This window comes from Meles meles, chromosome 7, assembly GCF_922984935.1.
Source record: "Meles meles chromosome 7, mMelMel3.1 paternal haplotype, whole genome shotgun sequence".
Lineage (NCBI taxonomy): Eukaryota > Metazoa > Chordata > Mammalia > Carnivora > Mustelidae > Meles > Meles meles.
In genome coordinates, this window is record NC_060072.1 from 7,129,869 (window position 1) to 7,156,156 (window position 26,288).

The 26,288-nt window shown below is 53.1% G+C and overlaps 1 protein-coding gene across 3 annotated transcripts; it reads right to left on the reverse strand.

Annotated features, from left to right (window-relative positions):
- Positions 1-126: 126 nt before the first annotated feature.
- On the reverse strand, positions 127-26,288 carry TEF (TEF transcription factor, PAR bZIP family member). 3 transcript variants are annotated; one of them, XM_046011091.1, is made up of 4 exons: positions 26,028-26,288; positions 10,387-10,704; positions 4,895-5,115; positions 127-3,737 (listed from the first exon to the last, which is right to left on the reverse strand). In XM_046011091.1, the coding sequence occupies exons 1-4, from the start codon at positions 26,128-26,130 to the stop codon at positions 3,522-3,524; spliced, it is 858 nt and encodes a 285-aa protein (XP_045867047.1). In that variant the 5' UTR covers positions 26,131-26,288; the 3' UTR covers positions 127-3,521. The 3 variants fall into 3 exon arrangements, with proteins under 3 accessions (XP_045867047.1, XP_045867046.1, XP_045867045.1); XM_046011090.1 differs by lacking the exon at positions 26,028-26,288 and adding an exon at positions 15,591-15,743; XM_046011089.1 differs by lacking the exon at positions 26,028-26,288 and adding an exon at positions 15,083-15,373.

A 26,288-nucleotide genomic window follows, 5' to 3' on the forward strand; every position in this document is an offset into this window, starting at 1 on the left:
TTGGATGAGGAAACTGAGGCACAGAGTGGCCGAGCTGAGCCAGCTGGTGATGCAGGGGTGCCTGGGACACAGGCAGAGGAAACATGGGAAGAGGGGAGGAGGACAGAGAAGACAGTCCCACAGTTCTCATCTCAAAATATTTAATTTTGTTTTGAAAAGGACACATTCCCGGCTTCCCTCCCTGCCACGTCACTCCAGCCCACCAGCAGCGACACATTCGCACGCACACACGCACATAAGGCCAATGGGCTACAGTCTGCTTCTGCCCTCTCTGGCTGGGAAGAGGGGGTTTCTCCTTGCCTCCTTCCCCCAGCAAGGGTACAGGGGAGAGGGGCCCGCTGGAATGCCAGCTCCCAGGGGAGGACGCACAGCCCCACACACTCTACCACGTGCACTTAGAAAAATAAAACCCAGTGGTGTTCTGGCATGCCCAACACCGTAAGAGAGCAATGTCCACCTGGAAGTCATCTTTGCCATTTTCTAGAAAAATTTATTGCACTTAATTAACAGATGTTAAAGGAGCTCTGGGGTGGGGCTTTCCCACGAAAACCAGGGGTTCCTGGCCCCTTGTGTTACAGGGAGCAGAGCTCCCAGGGCCGTGGATCGAGAGCTGCCCAGCACAACGGGGCCCTCCTCTGCTGGTTCCCAGGCCTGCCACCCCGCCTCAGGCTGGAGGACTGTATGAGCTGCCTGCCCAGGGCCCCAGCAGCCTCCCCCTTAGCAGGGCGGTGCTTACCCAGAGTCAAGGGTCACTGCCCAGTGCCCTCCCCAACCTCAGGACCCGGACAGGCAAACCCGTTCCTTTGGCCAAGGGTAAGAGTTACCCAGGTCCTCCACAAGGTGCTAGCCATCATGAAAGCTCTCTCTAAATATATATATATTTCTATATCTAGATATACATTTATTATGTCTATTCTTTCAACATTCTAGCTCATTCATGATTTGTCTGTTCTGAGGTTGCAACGAGGCTGCCACGAAGCTGAAGACAGGGAGCTCAGGGAGGCGAGCGCTTCCCACGCGATCGTGAACCGAAGGGAAGCCGAAGCCGTTCACACCGGCTCCGCTGGCCTCCAGTGCTCCTTAGAGACGTCACAGATCCGAGCACAGGAGCCACACTCTTTGGCTGTCAGCCCCAAGGAGGGAGTCAAGGAGACTCCCAACTCCGGACAGATACTGAGCAGGCAGCAGCCCTCTCCTGCTCCAAGCACCCGTTTCTTAGGCCTAGGAAGGAGACACGCTTTACCTGAGCGCTCCTCTTCCCCCAAATGTCACCCTTCTGTGGACCCCGCCCCCTTCCTGTCCCTGTCAGGCTCCTGACTTCAAGGAGCTCTTCTGAACGAGGCCAGCAGCCCCACTCTTTCCAAGTGAGCACTTTGGGAAGGATCCAGACACCCACTGCCTGGCAGGGAGGAAAAGGGGGGTGCTGAGCAGGCAGAAGGTGAGACAGAGAGGAGAGACATCAGTCCATCATCCACCCGCTGGTGGAGGGGGGGGACATGGACACCAACCAGAGATTAAATGTCCATCCTTAAAACACAACACAACACAACACAAACTGTATACTTTCTGGTCAAAGAAAATGAAGAGCATTTAAGCTGGAGGCTCTTCTACCGATCACAAAATGAGAACTGCCCTACTGGTGGGTAGCCAGACCAGACAGAGAGTGCCCGGGCGGGCAAGCTGCCCGGGGCAGGACACGGACATGCCGGATGCAACGGCCCTGTTGTGGTTACAATAGAGTGAGAGTGAACACGGTTTTTATAGAACCACAAAGTCAAAATTGGGAGGGAGGGGGTGGCCTCCCTTGGCCTCAGGGACCCTTGTCAAGTACCCGGAAGGGCAGGTGTGCAGGTCCCCGGAGGGCCGTGGCATTCCCCTGGGGTGTGGCCCATGACCAGTGCATGGTTTCCCCCGGTCTTAACATCTGTTAGGAAAAGTCTTTGGGGTCAGGGCCCAGGACTCAGAGTCACCACTTTAAATAAAGCCAGTGGTGAGCATGACAAAGTGCGCCCGTCGCCTCTGACCCCTCTTTACCACAGGCTACCTGCCCTGAGCAAATAAATACACCCATCTCCAGGTGCCCCAGCTGACCACAGTGAGCAGAGGGTTCCACGGCTTTCCTCAGTGATCTTCCAGGTACAGCCGAAGGACTGAGTCCGCCGACACGCGAGAAAGGAGCAGCTGAGGTAGTGGGGCCGCAGCTGCGAGGACCTCCCCCCTGCACGCGGCGGCCAGGCTCTGGTGGGTGGCCGGTGTCTCCTGGGACACAGACTCAGGGGCCCCTAGCCCGACCAAATGGCCCCAGAGCTGAGCTGTGACTCCTGTGACCCCTCACCGGGTCCTGTGGGCGGACACTCTGGGCAGCTCGCATCGGGGAGAGATCCCAAAACAAGAACTGGGAAGCCCTCCTTCTGTTTTTAGGGAAAGTGGACGACTCTGGCCTGGCCCACACTGGAGAGCAGAGCAAGAAAAAGGGGGAACTTCTTGGGAAACATGCCCCAGCTCTCCAGCCACAGTGTACGGGGCCGTGGAGGCCGGTTTTTTAAACACCATGCGAAGGGGCATCCTGGCTCCAGGAAGTTAAGCTTCCTAGGCAAGGGGTGGGGGGTTCCTTTTAAATCCAAGATCTGAGCATGGTCACTAGGTGAACAGAAACAGCAGGTTCCAAGGCCCACTGTGGTGGGACAAAAAAAGTTTCAGGTGGCCTCCACGAGTGGCCTGGGTAAGAGGAGATGAAAAGGCCTCCCTCTGCACTGTGGTCGAGACTTGGGAGACCAGCCACCCTGGGAGTCCCTCCTCCGAAGCAGATCATACTCGGGGAGGGCCCCTCGCCAGAGCCTCCTCCCTGGCTTGGAGGCCTCGGAGCCACAGGAAAAAAGGGGTGTGGGAGCTCAGAATGGCTGGGTGCGCTTCTGCGGCAGGCCCCAGACCCACACCCCACCCCAGGCCGTGCAGAGACCCTGCTCCTGTGGCCTGGGCCCCGGGGGACCACTATGGAGGAGCTGCTCTTTCTACCTCTGAAGGAGATGGGAACGGATGTGCCTCTCAAAGACTTTCTGGGGAGGGGGAGGTGGGTGCAGACACGCCCCACCTGAAATGCGCCCCGCTACCTGAGAAGACGTCGGGCGACAAGGATCACGACTCATTCCGTGGAGACAGGCTCAATGGCCCAGGCCGGAGACCGAGGGAGAGTCAGGGAAGCCTGAGCCCCCTGTGAAAGGAGATCTGTACCCCAGAGGTCCACTTCCGATTCAACTGGGACATCCGAGAACAGAAACTAAGGCTGATTCACCCGTCTACGGAGATTCTCTCGCACCCCCACGGGGGAGGAGGCTGGCCCCCCAGAGAAGTCGCCACGTGCGCTGGCCATGTGATAATGAACTTGAACGTGAACGCTCCTGGAGCAGGTGTGCCACCATTCGACCATGACGAGTCATAAGTCTCCACGCGTGTGTGGGGTTTCAGGGAGCCCCCAGGCAGAGGTCTGAGGTGCAGGCAGCGCTGCCCGGCGGGGGCACGGGTTACAAGGGCCCGTACTTGGTCTCATACTTGGACACGATGGTCTTGCACTTGCCCACCTCCTTGCGCAGCTCAGCCACCTCCGTCCGCAGCGCCGTGTTCTCCTTCTCCAGGAAGGCGGCCCGGATGGTGATCTGGTTCTCCTTCAGGCGCCGGGCATCCCGGGACCGTTTGGCCGCCACGTTGTTCTTCTTGCGTCTCGTCCAGTACTTCTCGTCCTGTGGGCAAGTGTCCCCCCGTGGGTGTCTCCTCCTGCCCCATGAGGAAACCCAACCTTTCCCCTCCTGCCAGCACCCTGCACCCCAGATTCCTCTTGAAACTCACCTGGTGCCGCCAGCCAAAAGCTCGGACCCCAGGGAAGGAGCCTGCAAGTGCCAAGGACACCGAGGGGCTCCCCCTTTCCCCGGGAAGGTGGGACAAGCAGCAAGGTCGCCAGAGGGGATACGCAGGGGAGGAGAGGGGCCTCGCTGCTCACCGGCTCTGGGCTGCTTCAGGATAAAGCACCGTCCACACCCTCGCCTCACCTCAGCATTCTGGTCACAACTAAGGGCCTGTGCCCTGCGTCTAGTTCCCGGAGCTGCAGTCTTGGCTCTGCCACTTCCTCGCGGGGGAACTGTGTGAGCCCCTTGGCCTCTCGCTGTCGCCTGTCCCTCATCTTTATGATGCGGACAGTAACAGTGACCATGACACAGAGCTGTCTGGGGAGTAGACGAGTTCCCGTGTCCAAGGGGCCCATGACAGCGCCGGCGTACGGTAAGGACCACACAAATGTCCACCGTCTTCACGGTCACTGAAGCCTCAGAAACCTCCTGAGAGGCGGGTATGGTTATTTCCGCCCCACAGATGAGGCATCTGAGGCCTGGTGAGGTCTAGGTGGCAAAGTGGAGTTTGAACCCGGGTCTGCCTGATGCCAAAGCTTGGAGGAAATAGGTTCCTTGGAGTTTTCCGTAAGAAAGGATGGGAAGACTATAAAATCCTCCTCTCCCTCCCACTCTCCGAGTTCCTACAAAAGCATCAGCTTAAAAGCTGCTTGCTCCTCCCTGGGGATGGCAACATACAACCATCTTTTGTCCTTCAAAGCAAGGGCTTGTTCAACCCCAGCTCCTGCGGCCTAGCGAGCTCCTGCCCAAAGGCTGGGCCAAAGCCAGGGAAGTGGGAACATCACCATGGTGGCGGCCAGTAAGAAAAGACAGAAGCTACAGGGAGTCGCACCGGGGCCAAATGTTACCTGACTCCCTTTCTTTCTACCAACTGCTGCAGGCTATGGCTCTGTGCTCTGAACTCCTGCCTTTCCAAACGGCACAAGGAGAGAGGCTCCTCTGCGTAAAATCAAATTGGGAGGCAGCACAGCCGCTCAGCTCAGGTATCAGCTTACCTTCTGCTCATCGGGGACAAAGACCTTCTTGGCCTTTTTGATCATGGGCTGGGGCTTCAGATCCTCCTCTGCAAACTTGTGCTTCCGAGGGTTGAAGAGCTCCCCGCCGGGGACACTGGAGAGGACCAGGTCAGCAGGGTCAGGGTTGAAGTTCACATCCACCTCCACACAGTTGGGGTCAATGGGACTGGGTGTCTCCCTCTCCTTTTCCAGGGAGGATTCTGAAAGACACAGAGGCAGGTGGTCCCGAAAGAGTCCATTGGACAGCAAAGGCTCACGCCCCACACCCAGATACCTGCTTGAATCTCAAGGTTGCCCCAGCCGCTGCCACATGCAGGGCAGAAAAACCACCACAGCATCAGCCCCCAAGCTGGCATAAGTGATTCAACCCAAGAACACAAATATGGAAAGAATTCTTTCCCGTAGGAACAAAATGCTCAAAAGGAAACGGAGGCCCTCAAAAAAGACAGGATTTTCCGATTGTTTTCTTCCCCCCAGAAATGTTAAGCAAAACATTAAGTCATTATACCCCCTTAACTTCCTGCGGTTTCAAGTTCTCAAATAATGAGAAACAGCTGAATTTCTCTGTGAACTATTATGGGCTAGGGACACAGGCTGAACAATGAAATAGCTTCCATTTTCGAATCCTCGAGACACATCAGTCAAAGTGCTCATTCAGCCTTAGAACAACTCTGAAAGGCAGACAGGTGTTAACCCTCTGTTATAGATAACAAAACTGAGGCTCAGAGACACAACCTGGTTGTCCCAGCGTCACACAGACGGTAAGTGACCGAACGACAGTTTGAGTCTGGGTCTGGCTGACTCTGAATCCTTGTTCTTTCCCCCCCTTTCTGGCTGCCACTTTGTTGTGGACATTGGATGAAAGGCACTTTCAGAATTCAAAGGTTGTGCGTTACTGGAGGTAAGTCATAAAAAAACAACAAAACATACCTTTGGCTCATCCAATGCTACCGGCAGAAGTACACAAAACACCTGCTCAACAGATATTTGTTAACTACCTACCATGTGCCAGGAACTGTCCTCGCAAAGACAAATCTGCACAAAACCAGTAAAAATCCTTGCCTTCGTGGAATGTTATTCTAGCGGGGGAAGGCTGACATTACACAAGATAAATTAAAAATATCTGTAAGGGTGCGGGACGCCATGTGGCTGTTCGGGGAACATTTCAGCAGTAGTGAACATCAGATGCACGGGGATGGGCACAGGCAGGCGGCGGTATTCAAGAAACCCAGAGGCAGCCACTGTAGCTGAAGAGGAAGGAAGGGAGGAAAGAGTAACAGGACAGGTCCAGAACACAAAATGCAGACCTTTTAATACCCAGAAAGCAGTGGTTTTCAATAGGGGATGATTTTGTCCTGCCAGAGACGTGTGACCACACGGTGGCGGGGGCGAGGGGGGGGGGGCGGTGGCGAGTCCGCTGGCATCTCGTGGGTAGAAGCCAGGAATGCTGCTAAACATCCTCTAATGCACAGCCCTGCCCCTCCCCCCACCCCAGCAAAAAAAAAATTATCTGGTCCAAATGTCAACAGTGCCAGTGACTCTGACTTTTAGCCTGAGATGGGAGAAGCCACTGGAGGGTTCTGAGCAGATAGGTGACCTGATGGTCTTTCACTGGCTTGTGTGCATAAACTCAGTGGCTCCTCTTAGAGAGGGTTAATTACAAAAAGGGCTGGACATAAGGAGAGAGAATGACCAGGGACCCACGTGGTAAGGGTGGGAAGGCCGCAGCTGCCAAATCCTACAGCCACAAGCCGAACAGCCAGGGGGCCAGAGCCAGGCAAGCGGGACTCCCACACCCTGCTGGGATGGGCAGCCACGGCCACAGCCACTCTGTACGTTGTGCGGCGGAACCTACAAAGACTGAACGTCTATGTGTCTGATGACCCAGCCCCACGGAAGCACACAGATGTTATTTACCAAAGGACACACGTGTAAATGACCACGGCAGGGCTGTGCATAACATAAAACTGGAAATGCCTCAAACGCCCAGAAGCCACAGAATGGAGACACGTGGTATGGTCAGACGAGGGAGTCATTCAAGTGAGTGAAATGAACAAACTGCTGTAGGTACGAAATAAATTTCCTCACGAATTTGAGGAAAAGCAGCTAGATGGAGCGGGAACTCTCCTTTCGTTTCTACCATGTGTACAGTTCTTCAATATAAAACTTACTTTACCTGTATTGTTGTTTTCTTCTGCCACAGAGTACTCCATAAGTATTTTTTATAAATATATAATTTAAATGTGTGTTATAATGCTAGCTATAGGCACCTATAAATATCAGACTATGAACATAATTATAATAGGCAAAACAAACGTAATATATAAAATATACACATATACAATTAATATACAATTCTGTGCACCTTTGGTGATGGAGATAAGGAGTGATTATCTCTGGGTAGTCATGACTGATTCGGGGGTCACAGGGCATTTCTGGGGTACCAACTGTGTTCTATATCCTGATTTGTGCGGTAGTTAGATGGGTGGGTTCACTCTGTGAAGATTCCCTGGGCTGTGAAATGGGAACTTTTGTATGCCAAAAGTTTCATTAAGAAGGCTTACTTAGAAACAAAATCAGGTCACCTGGGTGACTCAGTTGGTTGAACTTCTGACTCTTGGTTTTGGCTCAGGTCATGATCTCAGGGTCGTGGAACCAAACCCCACGTCGGGCTCCATGCTCAGCTCAGAGTCTGCTTGAGATTCTCTCTTTCCTTCTCCCTGTGTCCGGCCCCCTCCCAACTCTCTCTCTAAAATAAATACATAAATCTTAAAACAACAACAACGTGTCAGAGGCAAACGCTACCTTAGGCAAATCGCCTAAGGCATAAAATGAGGACTCATTTCCAGCTCTGCCCCCTACCCACACACGGACCCGGCCTTCCGGGACAAGCTGATGAGCACAGAAATGAGCGGCCCTCAAACAAGAATTCAGCTGGAATCAGCTGAAGTCTTTAGATCTAATCAGTTTACAGGGGAAAAAAAAGGGGGAGGGCGCAGAGGAACATGTGAAATGGACTACGGGGATGCAGACAGAAAAATCCAGTGTGTACAAAACTCTACAGAACCAATGACTCAATGTCTTCAACAAATGAATTGCAAAGAAAAAAAGAAGAGGGGATCCCAAAGATTACAAAAGATTGAAGAAACATAACTAAATGAGATCTGTGCGTCTCGTTTGGATCCTGATTCAAACAAACTGTAAAATTTTTTTTTTTTTTTACAGATATATTTATTTGAGAGAGAGAGAGAGTGGGTGTGCACACATGGGGTGGGCAGAGAGAGAAACTCAAGCAGATTCCCCAGTAAGCACAGAGCCCAATGTGGGGCTTGATCTCTGAGATCATGCCCTGTGCTGGAATCAAGAGTCAGACACTTAACTGACTGAGCCACCCAGGCGCCCCTCTAAACAGTAACATTTCTGAGACAACTTTTTGGAAATTTGAAAGCTTATGGATATATTGTCAATTTCTTATATAAAACTGGTAGTTTCATTATGCTTTTTAAAAGAACCCTTACATTTTACATACATATTGAAATATGTACAGATGAAATTACATAGTATCTAGGATTTTATTTATGTCTTAAACATTTTTACTTTTTAAAAAAATATTTATTTAACAGAGAGAGAGAGAGCACAAATAGGCAGAGAGGCAGGTAGAGAGAGAGGAAGGGAAAGCAGGCTCCCGCTGAGCAGAGAGCCCGATGTGGGGCTCGATCCCAGGACCCTGAGATCATGACCCGAGCTGAAGGCAGAGGTTTAACCCACTGAGCCACCCAGGCGCCCCTACTTTTTTTTTTTTTTTTAAGATTTTACTTATTTATTTGACAGAGACAGAGAAAGCACAGGCAGGGGATGTAGCAGAGGGAGAGGGAGAAGCAGGCTCTCTGCAGAGCAGGGAGCCCAATGTGGGGCTCGATCCCAGAACCCTGGGATCATGACCCAAGCCAAAGGCAGACACTTGACCATCTGTGCTACCCAGGTGCCCCAAAGCTTTTATTTATTTATTTAAGAAAGAGAGAAAAAAATGCACATGAGCAGGGGGCAGGGAGGGGGAGAGGGAGAAGCCAGCTTCCCACTGAGCAGGGAGCCCAATTCAGGGCTCTATCCCAGGACACAGAGATCATGACCTGAGCCAAAGGCAGATGCTTAACTGACTGAGCCCACCAGGAGCCCCTAGGATTTGATTTTAAATAATGAGGTGAGAGACTGGGAGACGTTACGGAATACAAGATTGATTATGAGTTAAGAATTAGGAAAGGTTGGGGCGCCTGGGTGGCTCAGTGGGTTAAGCCGCTGCCTTCGGCTCAGGTCATGATCTCAGGGTCCTGGGATCGAGTCCCGCGTCGGGCTCTCCGCTTGGCGGGGAGCCTGCTTCCCTCTCTCTCTCTGCCTGCCTCTCTGTCTACTTGTGATCTCTGTCTGTCAAATAAATAAATAAAATCTTTAAAAAAAAAAAAAAAGAATTAGGAAAGGTCGAGTGATGGTTACATGAGGGCTCATACAGTAGTCTCTTACTTTTGTATTTGAAAGTGCTTCCATAATAAAAAGTTAAATAATAAATAAAACTAGAGCATGAGAATTCCTTGGGGGTGGGTCCCTTGGGTGCCAACACCAGCTCCTGGGATCCTTCTTGGGAGCCATCAGCCTGTGTGTGCCTGTAACTGAGCCTGCAAAGAACTTTGTAGGGCCCCCAGAGACAGCGGCCATGCCTCCTCTGAAGGGTTCATGTCTAGGGCATGAAAACCAACCCACCGCCCACCACTTTACAAGAAGTACAACAGAAGAGAGACGCGAGAATAGAGAGTCCCGGAGATAATGTTTGTCCTGGTAGCAGGACAGTGCCTAAGCAGTACCTGGCTCCGGGGTCAGGCATCCTGGCTGCTTTCACTACCTACCAGCTGTGTGACCCTGGGGCAAGTTACTTGTAGTTTCCTCACCTGCAAAACAGGTATTGGAGTATCAACCTCGTAAAGTTCTTGTGAGGATTGTGTGTTAATGCCTGCCACGGAGTAAGTGCTAAATAAATGTTAGCTACTAACATTTATTTAATGTTAACTAAATAAATAGTACTACTACTACTATTATTATTATTATTATTATTATTATTACTATTACTACTGCCTGAGCTTGCCAGCAAGCTTTGGCAGAGCGCATGTGGAGGGAAAGAGCAGAGCCGAGGAAAAGCAGCACGGGATCTCCATCCTGTAAAGCCTCAGACTTCAAGGGCTCACTCCACTGGCCCAGTCCCCTGCAGCACACCGGCCCACAGCAAGGCCCCAACTGTGCTGTGGCTGCTCTTTTCACCGCCAGCCTCAGGGACTGTGCTCCAGGGTGGGGTGCCGAGGCTTTCTCCACGCTGCAGGCCCACCAGGACCTCCTCTGAGAGAAAGGCCTCACTGGGTGTGCGCACTCAGCGGCCCTGGCGGGAACCGGGCTTCTCCGCACGGGCCGGGTGGCCAGGCACCCACCTGTGCTGGACGCGGTTTCCGAGGGCTGGAAGACGGCCGTGGAGGAGGATGGCGGGGATGCCGTGGAAGAGCTGGCCGACTCCTTCCCTTCCAGCTCGGCCACAGGCAGCAGCAGGTTCTGGGCCAGATGGGTGGGGCTGGCGGGGATGCCGTTCTCCAGCAGGAACTCATCCAGGTCCATGTACTCCAGGTGGAAAGACTCGCCGTCGTAAGGGATGGTCTTGTCCCAAATGGGCGGCATGAGGGAGGCTGAGACGGCCATGGTGCTGGCTGCCGCAGCCTCGTCTTCCTCCAGCTTTTCCTTCCCCTTTTCTTTATCTGCAGACACAAAATCTGTGATGAGACATCACACAAGGGGGTCATGCAATCTCAGGAGGTGAGCTGTGGGCCTCTCGGGGCTGACTCCTCTCCATCTGAGCCCCAATCCAGACCATCAATTTTGAGAGCTCGCTCTGCTCTCCAGTGATAACCTGCTGTTTGACCGAGGCCCACAGGTCTCCTTCAGAGATGGCTGCATGGCCTCACCCAGGTCTGGCCTTCCCAGAATGTTCTCCACAAGTTCTGGGGTCTAATGTGGTCCCAGGATTAGTTCAAAATAGGCTTTGGCATGGGCAGCTACAGGAGAGAGGCTTCAGGGAGGAAATGGAGTTTCTGTTATCTTAGTAATATTTTAGGAAAGGATATTTTAGGATTCTTCAGACCAAGAACTTTGGTGTTCTGTCCTGTTCCCTCCAGCCAAGCTTCTCCACAGTAAACCAGCCTCGGGCTTGAACCCCAGCTTTGCCACCCACTTGCTATGGTGTGCGATTTTAGCCACGTTACTTAACCTCTCCCAGCCTCGGCGTCCTCCACCATAGATAAGGATAAAGTAGCCTCTTCGGTGAAGACTAGAGATAACATTTCTTAAAAAGATTTTTATTTATTTATTTATTTATTTTAAAGATTTTATTTATTTGACAGAGAGAGAGATCACAAGTAGGCAGAGAGGCAGGCAGAGAGAGAGGAGGAAGCAGGCTCCCTGCGGAGCAGAGAGCCCGATGTGGGGCTCGATCCCAGGACCCTGAGATCATGACCTGAGCCGAAGGCAGCGGCTTAATCCACTGAGCCACCCATGCGCCCCTTATTTATTTATTTTTAAAGATTTTATTTATTTATCTGACAGACAGAGATCACGAGTAGACAGAGAGGCAGCCGGGGGGGGTGGAGGCAGGCTCCATGCCGAACAGAGAGCCCGATGCAGGGCTCGATCCCAGAATCCTGGGATTATGACCTGAGCTGAAGGCAGAGGCTTTAACCCACTGAGCCACCCAGACGCCCCTTAAGATTTTTATCTTTAAGTCATCTCTACACCCAATGTGGGATTCGAACTTAATGACCCTGAGATCAAGATTCGCACGTTCCAACGACTCAGCCAGCCAGGCGTGCCCCGAGAGACAACATTTGAAAGTGTCTTGTGTGGTTCCTGGCACACAGCAGGCATTCGCTATTCCTGTGAGCTTGTTGAGGGCAGGGACTGTATCTGATTAATTTCTACATCTCAAGGACCATTGCAGGAGCAAGCTGAGGGAAAACGTGCATACTGAATGAAAAATGCTGGGTTTGCAAACTGACTCCCTTCAGGTTTACTGGATAAAGAGGGCTTGGAGCTGTCTTTTCAGGACCTTTTTCAGAGCAACCATTTCAAGAGACCGCTATCCCTGAATAAGCAGAGAAGACTGAAGGCAGGTTTTCTGGGAAGAAGGACAGGGTGGAGTTGAAGAAGAAAAGTTTATTAAAAAATTAAGAATAAATAAATAAAAAATTTAAAAAAGCTTGTTCCCATTCATAGCAAAACTAATCAATTAGTGGGGACCGGTACATACCTAATTGTCCCAGCCGAAAAGCTATGTACAGAGGTATGTAAGAAAGGGCAGATTAAGAAAAAAAGATGAAAGAAATGTGACATGGTTAGAAGGAAATCAAAGTGACAGGGAGGCTAATCAGGGAATCAAGAGATAAAATCATGACAAGTTCATAATGGGCTTTCAAATTGAGGGAGACAACTTTGAACTCTGGATTCTGAAGTGAAAAAGAGAAATCAAATATGATTATGTTGGAAATAAACCAGTCATGCATGGACTCCTAGATCACAGTCAGCCAAAAATCAGCCTGTTGGTCCAATAAAAAAGGACACACCCAGTGTGTTAAAAAGGTAAAGGTTTTGACAAACAGAATTTGGTCACGGCTTCTAACCTGAATTGTTACAACTGCCTTCTGTACCAAGTTTTGGTTTAAAACCACATGGGAAGTAAGAAAGCCAAGCTTTGGTGGGCTGGGTGGGCCAGATATCCTCCTTGTTCTCCTCTAAGATACTGACCCTACATTCTGTTCAGAAACGACTGTGACCCATGTCGGTGGGATCATGGGGATCAGAGGAGGCAGGAAAAGGGAAGAACAGAAAAACAGCCATACTGAAGGACAAGTAACAATAAGTTCCAGGTTTTATCTGGCGTAAGCAATTAAACAAATATATTTTTAAAATGTTTATTCTCTTATTTAAATTTCCTTTAAAAATTTATTTATTTTTAAAGATTTATTTATTTTACAGATTTTATTTATTTGACAGAGAGAGAGACAGCAAGAGAGAGAACACAAGCAGGGGGAGTGGGAGAGGGAGAAGCAGGTTTTCCACAGAGCATGGAGCCCAATGCAGGGCTTGATCCCAGGACCTTGGGATCGTGACCAGAGCCAAAGACAGATGCTTAACAACTAAGGCACCCAGGCACCCCAAGATTTATTTATTTTAGAGAGAGAAAGAGAGCCCCAGCAGGAGTGGCAGAGGTGGAGGGAGAGAGAATCTCAAGCAGACAGCACCCTGAGTGCGGAGCCCGACACCAGGCTCAACTGCAGGACCCTGAGATCATGACCTCAGCTGAAACCAAAAGTCACATGCTTAACCGACTGCCCCACCCAGGCACCCCTAAATTTATTTTTAAGTAAGCTCTATGCCCGACGTCGGGCTTGAGCTCAAGATCCCAAGATCAAGAGTTGCGTGTTCTATTGTGTGAGCCAGTCACACAACCCAAGAATATTTTAAATCAGTGTTTTCCTAATTTTTAAATAAATTATAATCGGAGTTTTAATTATAGGAGATGGTAAAGGATTAGGCCCATCACAGAGGTCACAGGGATGGATATCAGTGGACGCCAGTGATACAGTAAAAAGCACCAGACCAGGCGGAGAGCTGTAAGGCCTAGCTAGGTGACCTTGAGGAAGCATACTCACCTTCTGGGCCTCAGCTTTCCTCATCTGGGAAGTGGGGATAATATCTTACAGGATCGACAGGAAAGACTAAACAAGATTATGTCAAAGCGCTTTGTAAGCATTATGCAAATGTAAGGTAGAATTACTGTTTTCAATGGTTGCTACTTGGTAATCTTGAATAAGAACCTGAGAGATGTGTACACCTGTCTCAGTGGCTTGTCTCATCCCCACATCTGAAACAAAGAACTGCCTTCAAAACAAAGAAAAGGGTCTGTGGACATGAGGTTCCAAAGCAAGAGGGGAGAGCCTGGCCTTACCTGATGTGCAGAAGCTATTTATAACTCAACAGTGGCAGCCCCAGAGATGGCAACCTCAGAACACATCCCGGAAACGAAGAGAAACAGCATTTTTCAAAAAGAAAAGTAATTCCTCAAGACAGGCAATTCACAGAAGGCTTACTCCTTCCCAAACCCTGAACTACACTGATGGTACTTAGAGATTCAAAGATCTCAGACCGAAAGCATAGCTCCACGCACCTAAACCCTCACAATCGGCGCCACTCCTCCTGTGCTCCGAACCTCCCGCCCTCAGTCCAAAAAACCAGGGCCAAACCTGCTTTCCGCACAGGCTCCAGGGACCTCTGTGGCCTAGGAAACAAGCAGCAGCCCAGCTCCGCTACAGTGGCCCCAAAGTCTAGAGTCAGCCCCAAACAGGCGGGTGAAGGTGTCACAGCGGCCTCATTCTGACCCTCCTCCCTCTACCTGCCTCGCCCCAACCTCTCCCTGGGAAGGCGCCTCACCTCCCTTCTCCTGACACCCCTCCCCCACCTCAGCAGCAGAGCAAATCTCCCGTGTGCACCCAGTAGCTGGGGATCCGCACACGCAGGGATGGAGAGAGGTCCTCCTCCCAGGTGCAGGGCAGTCCACACACAAAGACAATCCGCCACCATGTATCTGCGCTCCTCAAACTTTAGTGCACTTTGGAATCCCAGAGGTGGGGTGCTCCTTCAAAGGCAGATACCCGTGCCAGCAGCCGCAGATTCGGGGGCGAAGGGTGGGGCCCAGGAACCAGCATTTTAAACTAGCATCCCAAGTGATTCTGATGCCCGCATCCCCAGGGAAGGCGCCCTGGAGCATCCTTTAAGGGGGAGCCTCGACTCCCACCGGCCTCCTCAGTAACCCCTACACACGTCGCGCGCGCCGGGAGGCTGCCCGAATGAACCTCCTCAGTGCGACCCCCGCCCCACCGCCTCCCTCCTGCCCCTTCCCCGCCAACCCCCACCTGACCTAGCCTCTCTCCACTCGGCCCGACCTTCTGTTCCCACCTCCCTCGCCTCGCCCTCCAGGCCCCTCCGCAGGACAACTACACCCTGACCTCCGACCTCCCGGCCCCGCCCTCGCAAGGCCCCGCCCCTGCATAAACCCCGCCCCCAGGCGCGCACGGACCCCCTCACCGAGGCGCGCCTCCCGCGGGGGGTTCTCCATCAGCTTCTTCAGGACCAGGGGGAAGGAACCCGGCAGGCCCCTCTCCCCAGCTGCGCGCCCCGGTCCCGGGCCCGGCCCCGCCTGCGGCTCCACAGGCGGCTTCTTTCCGCCGCCCGCGTCCGACATCGTGCCCCGCGCTCTGCTCGCGCGCCTCGCCTCCCCCGCCCGCCCCCCGCGATGGGCCAGAGCCGTGCGACCCGCAGCAGCTGCCGACAGGGGCAGCTACTGCGCAGGCGCCCAGCGGCACCCCCACCTCCCTCCATCCCTACCCCGCCTGCGGACAGGCTCTGGTATATTAATTATTCATGAGGCCAGGCCAACGTCCCCGGATCGCGGCTTCGGATTGGTCCGCCCTGTAAAGAGGGCAGGCGCAGCCTTCCGGGCCGTGATTGGTTAGGCCGCAGGGGTTAGCGCGGCACGTGCGGGGCCAGGTGAGGAGCAACGCCGGAGACCCCGCCCCGTCCGCCCCTGTGTCACCTGATTGGCGCCTGCTGGAGTCAGCGTCATGGGCCTTCTTCGACAGCAGCCCCTTTCCCTCAACCCGCGGTTTCACCTTCGCCTCCCTCTTCATAGCCCCCGCCCTCCTCCCTGACCACCGCAGCCGTTCCCCCTTCACTCTCATTGCAATCTCGCCACCTCCGGGACGCGCCCCTGAAAGGAAGCGGGGCTGGGCGTGGCCAGGTCGGCCGGGGGAACCTATCAAATCGCCCGCTCGAGCCGCGCGGCCTGCCCCCCGCGGATCACGTGGAGCCGCAGCCGAGTCTGGGGGGGGAGGGAGAAGAGGAGGAAGGCGCGGTGCAGCCAATGGAGGGCGGGGGCGGGGCCCGGGGCGGCGCACGAGGCGTAGCACGTGCGGAGCTGCGGCGGGGAGGAGGAGGGCGGCCGTTTTTGTTCCGGGGCCTCGGCCCAGGGTCGTGGGACAGGGACGCAAAACCCAGCGTGCGCCCCTCCTCCTCCGCGACTCAGAGGTTGGCTGAGGGCAAGGCGTCAGACGCTGCCCGTTGGGTTGGCCCGAGCTCACTTGGCCGCTGCTGGGGTGGGGGGTGCAGGAGGGGGTGTCAGGTTCCCCACGGATCCCGGTTTCTGCTGCAGCCGTGGCAGCCAGATAAACACTAGCGTGGCGGGAGCATTCTTGAGCCCCGCGGGTGGAGAGAAAGGGCCGGCCCTGCGCCAGGGCCCGGGTACAAGCTTCCTTCCTCCCACTTACTAGCTTACGACCTTGGGAAAGTCCAGTGGCTTCACTTGCGCCTGCTTCCTCATCCATAAAATGAAGGGGTTGGGCTAATCTGTAAAATCCTGAACAGCTCTGCAGTTCTGTTCCTCTCTAGGATTTTCCCTTCCTTTTCCTAGGGAAAAATGAAGTAACAAAATTCCTTTACAGAGCGTACCGATTACACACTTTGTGGGTGAACGTCCTCTTAAAACACAAATATTCGTAGGAACGCCTCCGGAAACCTGTAAAAGTGTAAAATGTGAGCGGGTACACAAATGGCGGAGGCGGTAGAGGAAGCTAATCCCAAAGAGCGCCCAGAACTTTGTACCTTATTAGAGTACAAATCACCCTCTGCGTTGCCCCGAACAGTACTCCACTCTCCGTGTCTAAACTCCCCTGGTGGGGGCGGGGAGGGGCTTTGGCCTGTTTATCTGGTTTCTCACCAAGCAGCCTGGGCCATCCAGTAGTCAGGCTGGGGAACGGCAGAGCGCTGGCCTTGGAGCATGGTGTAGGTGCGTGACCCACAACAGCCTGCCTGAAAGCTATCCAGCTGATGCAATCAGAATTTTGCTGGGAGTTGAGGAAAAAGAAGTTGCCCCCCACCCCCTACCCCTCTCTGGACACCTGGGTGGCTCAGTGTGGTTAAGTGGCTGCCCTCCGCTCAGGTCATGATCCTGGAGTCCTAGGATCAAGTCCCGCGTTGGGCTCCTTGCTCAGCAGGGAGCCTACTTCTCCCTCCCTCTGCTTGTGCTTGTGTTCTCTTTCTCTCTCTGACAAATAAATAAAATCTTATTAAAAAAAAAAAAGGAAGAAGAAGAAGTTGGGCCCCTGAGCAGGCCTGGAAAACAGGAAGTTTGAAGGGATTCTGGGAGATGGCTGGGACAGGGCATTGCCATCTGACTCCAAATTCAAGTTCTTACGGCCACATGCGTTACACTTTGGTGGCCTTCTGGCTCGTACCTCCAGCCAATTGCTTCACATCTCCAGGCCACCTTTCCCGGTATATCAAATGGAGGTAGGACAGGGTCTACCTTTGGGGTTTCCATAAGCCAATGCACTGCACAATTGTAAACCTGCAACAGATGGTAATTTTCATAATTTTACTAAAACTCATGGGTACAAATCCGCGGCTTGTGGTGTACGCTGATTCTGTTTAGTTGAAATACTAAACTGTTGCACGGAAAATCTGTTGACTTGTTTGTGGGAATTATGTACATGGCTAAACAAAGATATCTTTAGGGGGTACCTGGCTGGTTCAGCTGGTGGAGCATGGGACTCTTGATCTCAGGGTTGTGAGTTCGAGTACCACATTGGATGTAGAGATTACTTAAAAATAAAATCTTAAGGGGCACCTGGGTGGTTCAGTCATTAAGCATCTGCCTTTAGCTCAGGTCATGATCCCAGAGTCCTGGGATCAAGCTCCAAGTTGAGCTCCCTACCCAAGCAGGAGGCTTGCTTCTCCCTCTCCTACTCCCCCTGCTTGTATTCCCTCTCTTGCTGTCTTTCTTTCTGTCAAATAAGTAAAATCTTTTAAAAAAAAATAAAATCTTTTTTTTTAAAGGTATCTTTAGGAGACACTGACCTAGAGGTTTTCAGAAACAAATTTCAGAGTGTTAAAAAAAAAAATTCAAAGGGTACCCCGAGGAAATTGACATGAACCCCTTTAAAAAATGGTTGGTTTAGGGGCACCTGGGTGGCTCAGTTGGTTGAGAGACTGTCTTCACCTCAGGTCATGATGCTGGAGTCCCGGGATCCAGTCCCGCATCATCGGGCTCCTTGCTTGGCAGGGAGCCTGCTACTCCCTCTGACCCTCCCCCTTCTCCTCCCCGCTCTCTCTCAAAAAAAAAAAAAAAAAAAGGCTGGTTTGGCCATGGTGAGACTTGTCGCAGTAGAGTTAAATGTCTATTTTCTTGGCTAATATGACATTATTGAAGGGGGAAACAATTTTCAAGGTATTAGAGGAGGGTTTGTGATCATTTAACAGTGGAAAGTTATAACATTTCTTTATAACATTTCTTTATAACAGGGGTGGGTATAGTAGGAAGGAATAAAGATTCAGATTTCTTTGTAAGCTACAGTTATCCAAAAGGCATAATGCCAACTCCATTTACCACCCATCCTGGAGCAACTAACGTAACAGGCGAGTGACATTTGTGAGAAGCAAGACAAGCAGGTGGGGACTTTAAAACTCAGTTTTGAGGGGCTCCTGGGTGGCTCAGTCAGTGAAGTGTCTGACTTCAGGTCAGGTCATGATCCGGGGGTCTTGGGACCGAGCCCTGCATGGGGCTCCCTGCTCAGCAGGGCGTCTCCTTCTCCCTTTCTCTCTGCCCCTCCACCAGCTTGTGCTCTCTCTCTCAAATAAATAAATAAAATCTTAAAAAAAATAAAACTTAGTTTTGATTCCATTCTCTTTTCATGTCCTGACACTCCCCAGAAAGGTTTTTTGTTGTTTTTTTTTTCTTTCTTTTCTCCTGGATAACCACAGGGTAAATGGTGTGTCACAAACACTGCAGGAACATTACAGACATGCCCTTTCCCGTGCTTGCTTGCAAGCTAGGAGCTTAGTTACGTTGTGGGCTGGCAGCGTTCAGCAGCACCACCCTGGAGTTGGGGTGAGAGCCCTTACACCTCGGGCTTCCTTCTCCAGCTGACAGGAGAACTGTAAGAGTGTCTGTCTACCCTGTTTCCTATCAATCAGTAAAGTGGTACCAACAGCCTCACCTCACCCCTTCTCAGAGAGGAGGAACAGATGTTGTGAGAATTAGGTGATTTCCATAGTGTGTGTGAGCCCCACGAAGAAAAAAACTCCATAAAAAGAACATGTCGGGGCGCCTGGGGGGCTCAATTTTTGAGCGGCTGCCTTCGGCTCAGATCATGATCCCGGGGTCCTGGGATCGAGCTCTGCATCGGGCTCTCTGCTCAGCGGGGATCCTGCTGCTCCCTCTCTCACTCCCCCTGCTTGTGTTCCCTCTCTGGCTGTGTCTCTCACTGTCAAATAAATAAACTCTTTAAAAAAACCCAAGAATATGTCATTACATGGTTAAGACTGTAAAGGTGTGAAGTGTTACCTCGGTGTTCTTTAGTGGTGGGTTTTCAATGCAGTGATTTTTTTTTTTTTTTGAGATTTATTTATTTATTTGAGAGAGAGAGAGAGAGAAGCAGGGGGAGTAGTAGAGGGAGAAACAGGCTTCCTGCCGGTTGGGGAGCTGGATGCGGAGCTCAATCCCAGGACCCTGGGATCGTGACCTGAGCCGAAGGCAGACGCTTTACCTACTGAGCCACCCAGGCGCCCCATTGCAGTGACTTTTGCAGCGGTTGAATTTGTGGACTTGGGGGCAGGCCTGGGTTGGGTCACCCTTCAGCTGGTGACTAGCCACATGGCCTTGGGCAAGTGACTTCTCCTGAGCCTCCTATTTGGCTCTCAGAAACCGAGGTGGATGTGCTTACCTCACAGAGCGGTTATGAGGATAATGTGTGAGAAGCAACCTCAAGTGCCCGCCTGAACGGTGAATGTCACCGAGTGGGTGGGCCTCCGCACTTCCCCTTCGTTCAGGTCGTGTCAGGTCAGGAGTAGAATTATTCTGGGAAGCCGAGTTCTAGAGTCAAAGCTACAGCAGAGCATGGATGTGAAATGTCCCTTTTCCAGAGCTAGACTGGCTTTAAGTTCTCTTTAGTGTTTCAGAAACCTGCTAACCAACCCCAATTAAAAATGTCATTGAGGGTTGCCTGGGTGGCTCGGTTAAGCATCAGTCAGACTTGATCTCAGCTCAGGTCTTGATCTCAGGGTCGTGAGTTCAAGTCCCCCGTTGAGCTCCACGCTGGGCATGGAGCCTACTTTAAAAAAAAAAAAAAAAACTTACTAAAAAAAAACTTAATTGAGCATATGCAGAACACGTGCCTTTTCATTAAGCCATGATGCCATTCAGAGTATTATTATTTAAATTTGAATTTCAGAGGAGCTACAACTCCAGCCCAGGAGCCTTTGGCCAGATGGTCCCACAAAGATCCATTTGGCCACAGAGTCGGCATCCAGTAGGACCGCACCTCTTCCAATCTTCTGACTTTACGGAGCATATGGTGTGTGTAGGTAAGAGCAGGACAGTGAGAAGGCTTCCATCCAGCTCTCCACAAAGCCCAGTTATCTGTGGGCCTCGCCCAACGCAGGAGAGCACAAAACTTGGTTCAGGGTAGTAACTCAGTAAATATTTGTTGGCTCGCTTTGTTGGCAGGGCTGGTAGGAAGGTTGACAAAATCCTTCACAGCCAAGCCCTATACATTTGGAACGTTATTAACATGAAATCGCAGTCACTGTGTTGATTCACAGCGGAACCTGGAATAACAAATGTGAGCCACCCGTGATGGCAAGTCCCCAGCACAAGCCTGGCCCATAGCTCGCATACCTGTGGCCGCGGAGTTCTGGGCTGTGGTTTGTACCTTGGTCTCAGTGTGTTCTAGGGGAGAAGTGGTGGGTGGAGCTCTTCACTAACTCCTGCCCATCTCTTCAGTACGAGTTTCCTGTTTGGCTCACCTCTTGTCCACTCCCAGGGTTCGAATTACAGATGGAGAGATGCCCCAAGAGTGCCATTTCCAGAGACGCCATCACCTCCAACCTCTGCCACGTCTCAACAGCTCCTGACAACCATGGTTTCTCCGGGGAACACTGCGTGGATGGGCTCTGGAGTCAGCCCATCTGGGTTTAATTCCTACTTTGACTACTTCCCTAACTGTGTGACCTTGGGCAAGTTACTTAGCTTCTCTGTGCCTGAATTTCGAAGGCAAACAATTCAGGCACGCTGCCGAGAACCGCACTTGGCACCTAGCAAGTGCTCGGTTGAAGTTAACTCTTGTCTAATTGCATTTTGGGTTGTTCTGGGAACATTCCTCCCCACCTGCTGCTTCCCCAAGAAGAGTGGGGGTGGGGGCGGGGTGGGGACTTGCAGGCAGGGACAGGACAGACAGCTTCACTCTTCTTTCGGATCTTCGAGGCCCTGCAGGTTCTCCCCTCTGTGGGCCTCTCCAACCTCACCTCTTCCTTCTCTCCACCTTGCTCACCTTTGACAGCGATGGTGGCCTTTTATTGCTCAAACACGTGTCTTTCCCGACCCAGGAAAGGGCCTTTGCAGGTGCTGTTTCCTCAGCCTGAAAGTTCTCGGTGTTACTCACTCTGCCTCACTCTCCGGGCCTCTGTCCCAATGTCACCCCCTCAGAGAGGCTGGCCCTGACCCTCCTCACCACTGACTGCCTGTCTCTCTCCACCGGAAGGCAAACATGGCGCGAGGGGGCAGTGTTTGCTTCATTCACCCTCTAGCCACAAGTGTAGCGAACACTCAGTAAGCGATTGGATGACTGAAGAGATCTTGGGGAATCCGGTGGGAGAGAAGGAGCCTGACAGCGGGCAGAGCTGGGGTGGAAGCTTTGATAAGTGTATGGCCCTCCCTTTCCCGAGCATTCCATCTCCTCATTATGGAATGGTTAATCATAAGGCCTTTGCAAAGCCACTTCACAAATGGTAATGAAAACGCTCACACTCAAGGAGCCGGTGGCTCTTAGAATCGGGATTCATTCCCGTGGCAGCCTAGCCTTGGGTCAGGCTCATAGAGATCCAAAACCCTTGGCAAGGGGCAGCCTGTCAGTTTCGGACACAGCTGTCAGTTTCCCCACAATCCCCAGGAACGAACTGATCGCGTTTCAAGGTATCGGTGATGGTGGGGAAACAAATAGGAAAGAAGGCTTCGAGTCCTAACGTGGGAGCCTAGAAAAGAGGCTGGTCCACACCCTGGCCTGGAGGGCAGCTGATCCCTCTGGGTGCGTTTCCTCCCCATTTAGGAGTAGTTGGATTAAAGGAGCTAACATGCCTGGTATCCCTGAAGATGCCCCCACCCCTCCCCGTGCCCTCCTTTTCCCTGAAAGCAAACTTCACACTTTCTCAGTTTCTCTCCAGTTCCGCCAGGCTGGGGATGGAGGCAACCACATGGACCTTTCCCAAGGCCAAGCTCAGGACAGCCCAGGCTGCAATGAGTCTGGTTTTTGGCCGGCTTAACTGAGTCCTCCAAGGGGAGGACGCCCAGGCCCTTCTCGCGCACCCCTGATTCTGCCCTAGCGTTATTCAGCTCCTGCTCTGGTCAGCTCGGCGGGCACCGGGGTGGGGGGGTGTGTGTGCAGACAATGGCACCACGCCCCAGGAGCCTCAGCACGCGTTTCCAAGGAGACAGCCGTGTGTGTGTGTGTGTGTGTGTGTGTGTGTGTGTGTGCCCACAGATTGCAACACCCAGTTCTTTCAAGGAGAATATGGGTGGGAAGGAGGGTGGAAAGAGGAGAATGGAGGGTCAGATTACAAATATGATGTTGGTGGAAGGCGCAGAATACCAGGCCCAGTGGCTTCGTCTCTCGTGGGGAAAACAGTTTGCAAAGGGTTTCCTCGTCGGGTAAGTCATCGAATCCTGGCAATACACCCGTGAAACAGGCATGCTTTGTACCTTCTACGGGTTGGGGGTGGGGACCTGTCAAGGATGCCCTGCTGGGTGGCTCACAAGGGATTCCAGCCAGAAGCTCTCTGCGGCGGGTACCCTGCCTGCCCCCCTCCAAGTGAGGGCCTTGTTCAACTTCCGGGTGTGGGTTCCTGCCGCACAGCTCCCTGCAAAAGAGGCCTGAGCGACCAAAGCTGGCAGAAAAGTTGGGGGCCAGCCTCAGAGCAGTGGAGGCCCCACATGTTGACGGAAGGATAGGGTGTAAAGATCTAACAGTGTGGTCGAGAGAAGCAGGGTCTTTCCAGAAGCTGGAGAAGAAGGTGAGAAAATGTGCAACAGAACAGAATCACCTCTCGGAAGAGGATCCCCTGGAGAAGGGGCAGCAGTGGAAACACGAATCATCCTTAGGAATCAGGAACCAGAGACAGAGGGGAAACTGAGTCAGAACTCGGGGTCCAGACACCCTCTTTCACCGGACATGATTTGTGTTCCCTCAGGAAAGTCAGTCAAACTGGTGATCAGAGTGAAGGACCACCAGGTGGCCAGCGTGACCTGAAGCCAAGGGAGGCTCCCGTCTGGTCAGCTCTGCTAGAGAAAGTCGGCTTGACTAGGGGGACCAGAAAGAAGTGGAGGTCTGCACAGGCCGCTTGGGGGAGGCCCAGCAGCTGCAAGAGGGAGAGGGGCCCCCGAGGCTGGATCTCAGGGAATGTCTCTGAACTAGAACCTGGAGGGAGAGGCGTCAGGGAGAGCAGGGGCTCGTGAGGGCGCACCTGGGATTTCGCACACTCTGCATGGCTTGCTTCTAAAATTCCTTCACACGGGACCCAAGATACCTTCTTCAGGTGACCCAAACGTGTGCTGAGGCAGTCACTGGGCTGGAGAAAGTGGAGAGTTTGTAAACAGGCCTCAGTCTCCTGTGCAGAAACCACCCCTTTCACACCAAAGCAAAAGGTGCGCAATCCTGAGGACAGGCCTGCTTTCTGGGGGCAGCTAGCTGTTTCTCTTGTCTTCTTCCCATTGAGGTCAGATGCCAGGGCCGGGGGACCCAGGGGGAGAGACCTTATAAAGTACTTGCTACATGACTGCTGGAAATTCTAGTTCTGTGTAGTATATGTATTTTTCTTTTTTAGCCAAGGGATATTGGTTTTCAGGTAGATACATTTATTTTTATAAAAGATATGGAGAGGGATACCTGGCTGGCTCGGTCGGTGGAACATGCAATTCTTGACTTCAGGGTTGTGAGTTGGAGCCCCACCTTGGGTGTAGAGATTACTTAAAAATAAAATCATTAAAAAAAAAAAAAGAAGCTGTGGAAAGTCTGGGAGCTTTGAAAAGCGGTGCTGGTGGGTTGGCAGCAGGCATGTGGGGTACACTAACCCCTTTAGCTCTTCAACCTTTATCCCCTCATCTTATCTACCCATTGGCATCTGTCATTCCCATGGGACCCCGTGCTTCTGACCCTCAGTAAGATGCCACATGGGGACGTGATAAGAGGCGGCATGGGGCTCTGGTTCATGACCCTTGGACCAACCCAGCCATACCAGACAAACTGATCATCAGTCAGAACTTGCCAGCTCTTGGAGAGGCTCTGCCTGAGAACCTGGGCGAGTCCCCTCAGTTGCTGGACCCCGACTTTGCCCACCCACAGTAAGCAGCAGAGACTTTCCGGCTGGTCCCAAGGACCAGCTGGGAACCCGAGGCCAGAAGCTGCTGCCACATTTCAAAAGCTTTGTTATCTTGGTCCAAGGAGCAGCACCCCGAATCGCCCCAGAACCCTTTTCTGTCCATCTGAGAGCTGTCCCTACCTACAGAGCTACTGGCCACCAGCTGGTCTCTGTGCATGCGCCGGGCCATCCCAAGACACCCTACCTTCCTTGAGTGCCTGGAGCAAAAAGGAAACCTTTTGCCTTCGGAAGGACTTCTAACTTCACCCACCCACACGGCTCTTCAGAGATGCTAAGAAGTCAGCTGCGGCTTCTCTGCCAGGCTAAGCTGAGGGTCCCCTGAGAAGATGGGCTTCTCCTGGTGAGCAGCTGGGGTCCTGAGGCCACAGAGGCATAGGAACTGCTTCTAGGCTCCCTGCCTCTGGGGGGTGGCCCGACTGTCCCAGCCTTCAAACCACAGGGTGTGGTCTGAGGGGCCTGGGCCCGGAGCTCTGGGAGAGAGCCCGCAGGGACCGTGCCCTGAGCTCGGGGGGCCACCTTCCCCCGCTCGGGCAGCACCTCCTCCCTCCCCAAGGGATAAGAAAGAGGGCAGGGCCTGTGGTGTCTGTCCTCTAGCTCCAGAGTTTGGGAATGGCTAAGAGTCCTTTGGAAGGAAGTCCTGCGGGGACAGCCAGGCTCTGGTGATGAGACAGACACAGCAGGATGAGCGAGAGCCCGAGAAAGCTCCCCTGCGGGGACACGTGGGGCTCCCAAGTCAGACTCCCGCAGCCGAGGACAGCCGGGCGGACGCCTTTAAAGGTGCATGTGAATTTTGAGCCCTGAGGACCCGGGTAGGAGCCCCTGACATCTTAGAACAGAACAGATTTGGAGATTTATGTATCAGGAGGGAGCTCCCTGAGCCCGCCGGCCCCCAAGTCTGGCCAGGGGCTTGTTTCTCAGGGCAGAGCTCAGGAGACACCTGGTGCGGGCTCTGGCCCTCTGTCCACGGCCTCCGCCGCGGGCTCCCCGGCCCCGTGTTTGCCTGTGTCTCCTAGGAACCGGGGCTGCGAGCCTGTGGTCCTGTTACATAACAGCTTCCATCCCATCCCGGGGTTCAGCCCTCCAGCGAGCGGGAGCTGAAGCAGGCAAACGGAGGAAGGAGGAAGGGCTCTTCTCCAGACACGGGAGACGGCCCAGATCCACAGACTCTGCCAGTCCGCCGCCACCCCAACACGCAGAGGGAGGGAACTTAATCAACAGTCAGCCTTCAGCGCATTGTCCCAGCAGGGCGCTCTGGTCCTGCCCTCGCCCCACGTGAGCACGGCACCTGTCAGTGGCCACACGCTGGCCGCAGCTTCCCAAAGCTAGCAGGCCCAGGAGGCGGCCCCCGAGTGGCAGGGACACTCCCCACTGTGTCCCTCTCTGCACCCAGCCCTGCTCCTGCCCAGGGAGGAGCAAGGGGCAGACACCAGCCGGGGACCCTCCCCAGCTTGGAGATGCCCGTCCTGCCACGGTGCCTGTGACTGTCCCCCCCCGCCCCCGCTCCAGGGTACCTGGGCAGACGGCCAACGCAGGCCACCCCCGTTCCTACCTGTCCTCTTCTCTGGCCAAGGCAGAGAGTGCTCCAGCAGGGACTTGAGGACCTCAGGCATGTCCATGGCAGGGGCCACTCCAATCCGGTCGCAGCTCGACATGGCCCGGCAGGAGGTGCTTGCTCGGGGGAGTTCAGAAGCAGCTAGAGAGGCAGGAGCTGGCCCGGGAGCCGCAGGCTCTGGAGGCGGGCGGGGCGGGAGCCCGAGGCAGCCAATGGGCAGTAGAGGCCCCGGCCCACCCGTCCACCCCCGGCTCGGCC

Bases quoted from the DNA above. Each gene is read 5' to 3' on its own strand.
- TEF (XM_046011089.1), bottom strand. From the start codon at position 15,239: ATGTCGGACGCGGGCGGCGGAAAGAAGCCGCCTGTGGAGCCGCAGGCG. The intron at 10,705-15,082 runs GTGAGGGGGTCC...TTGTGTCTGCAG, and splicing joins CCCGCGGGAGGCGCGCCTCG to ATAAAGAAAAGGGGAAGGAA. The intron at 3,738-4,894 runs GTAAGCTGATAC...ACTTGCCCACAG, and splicing joins TTGTCCCCGATGAGCAGAAG to GACGAGAAGTACTGGACGAG.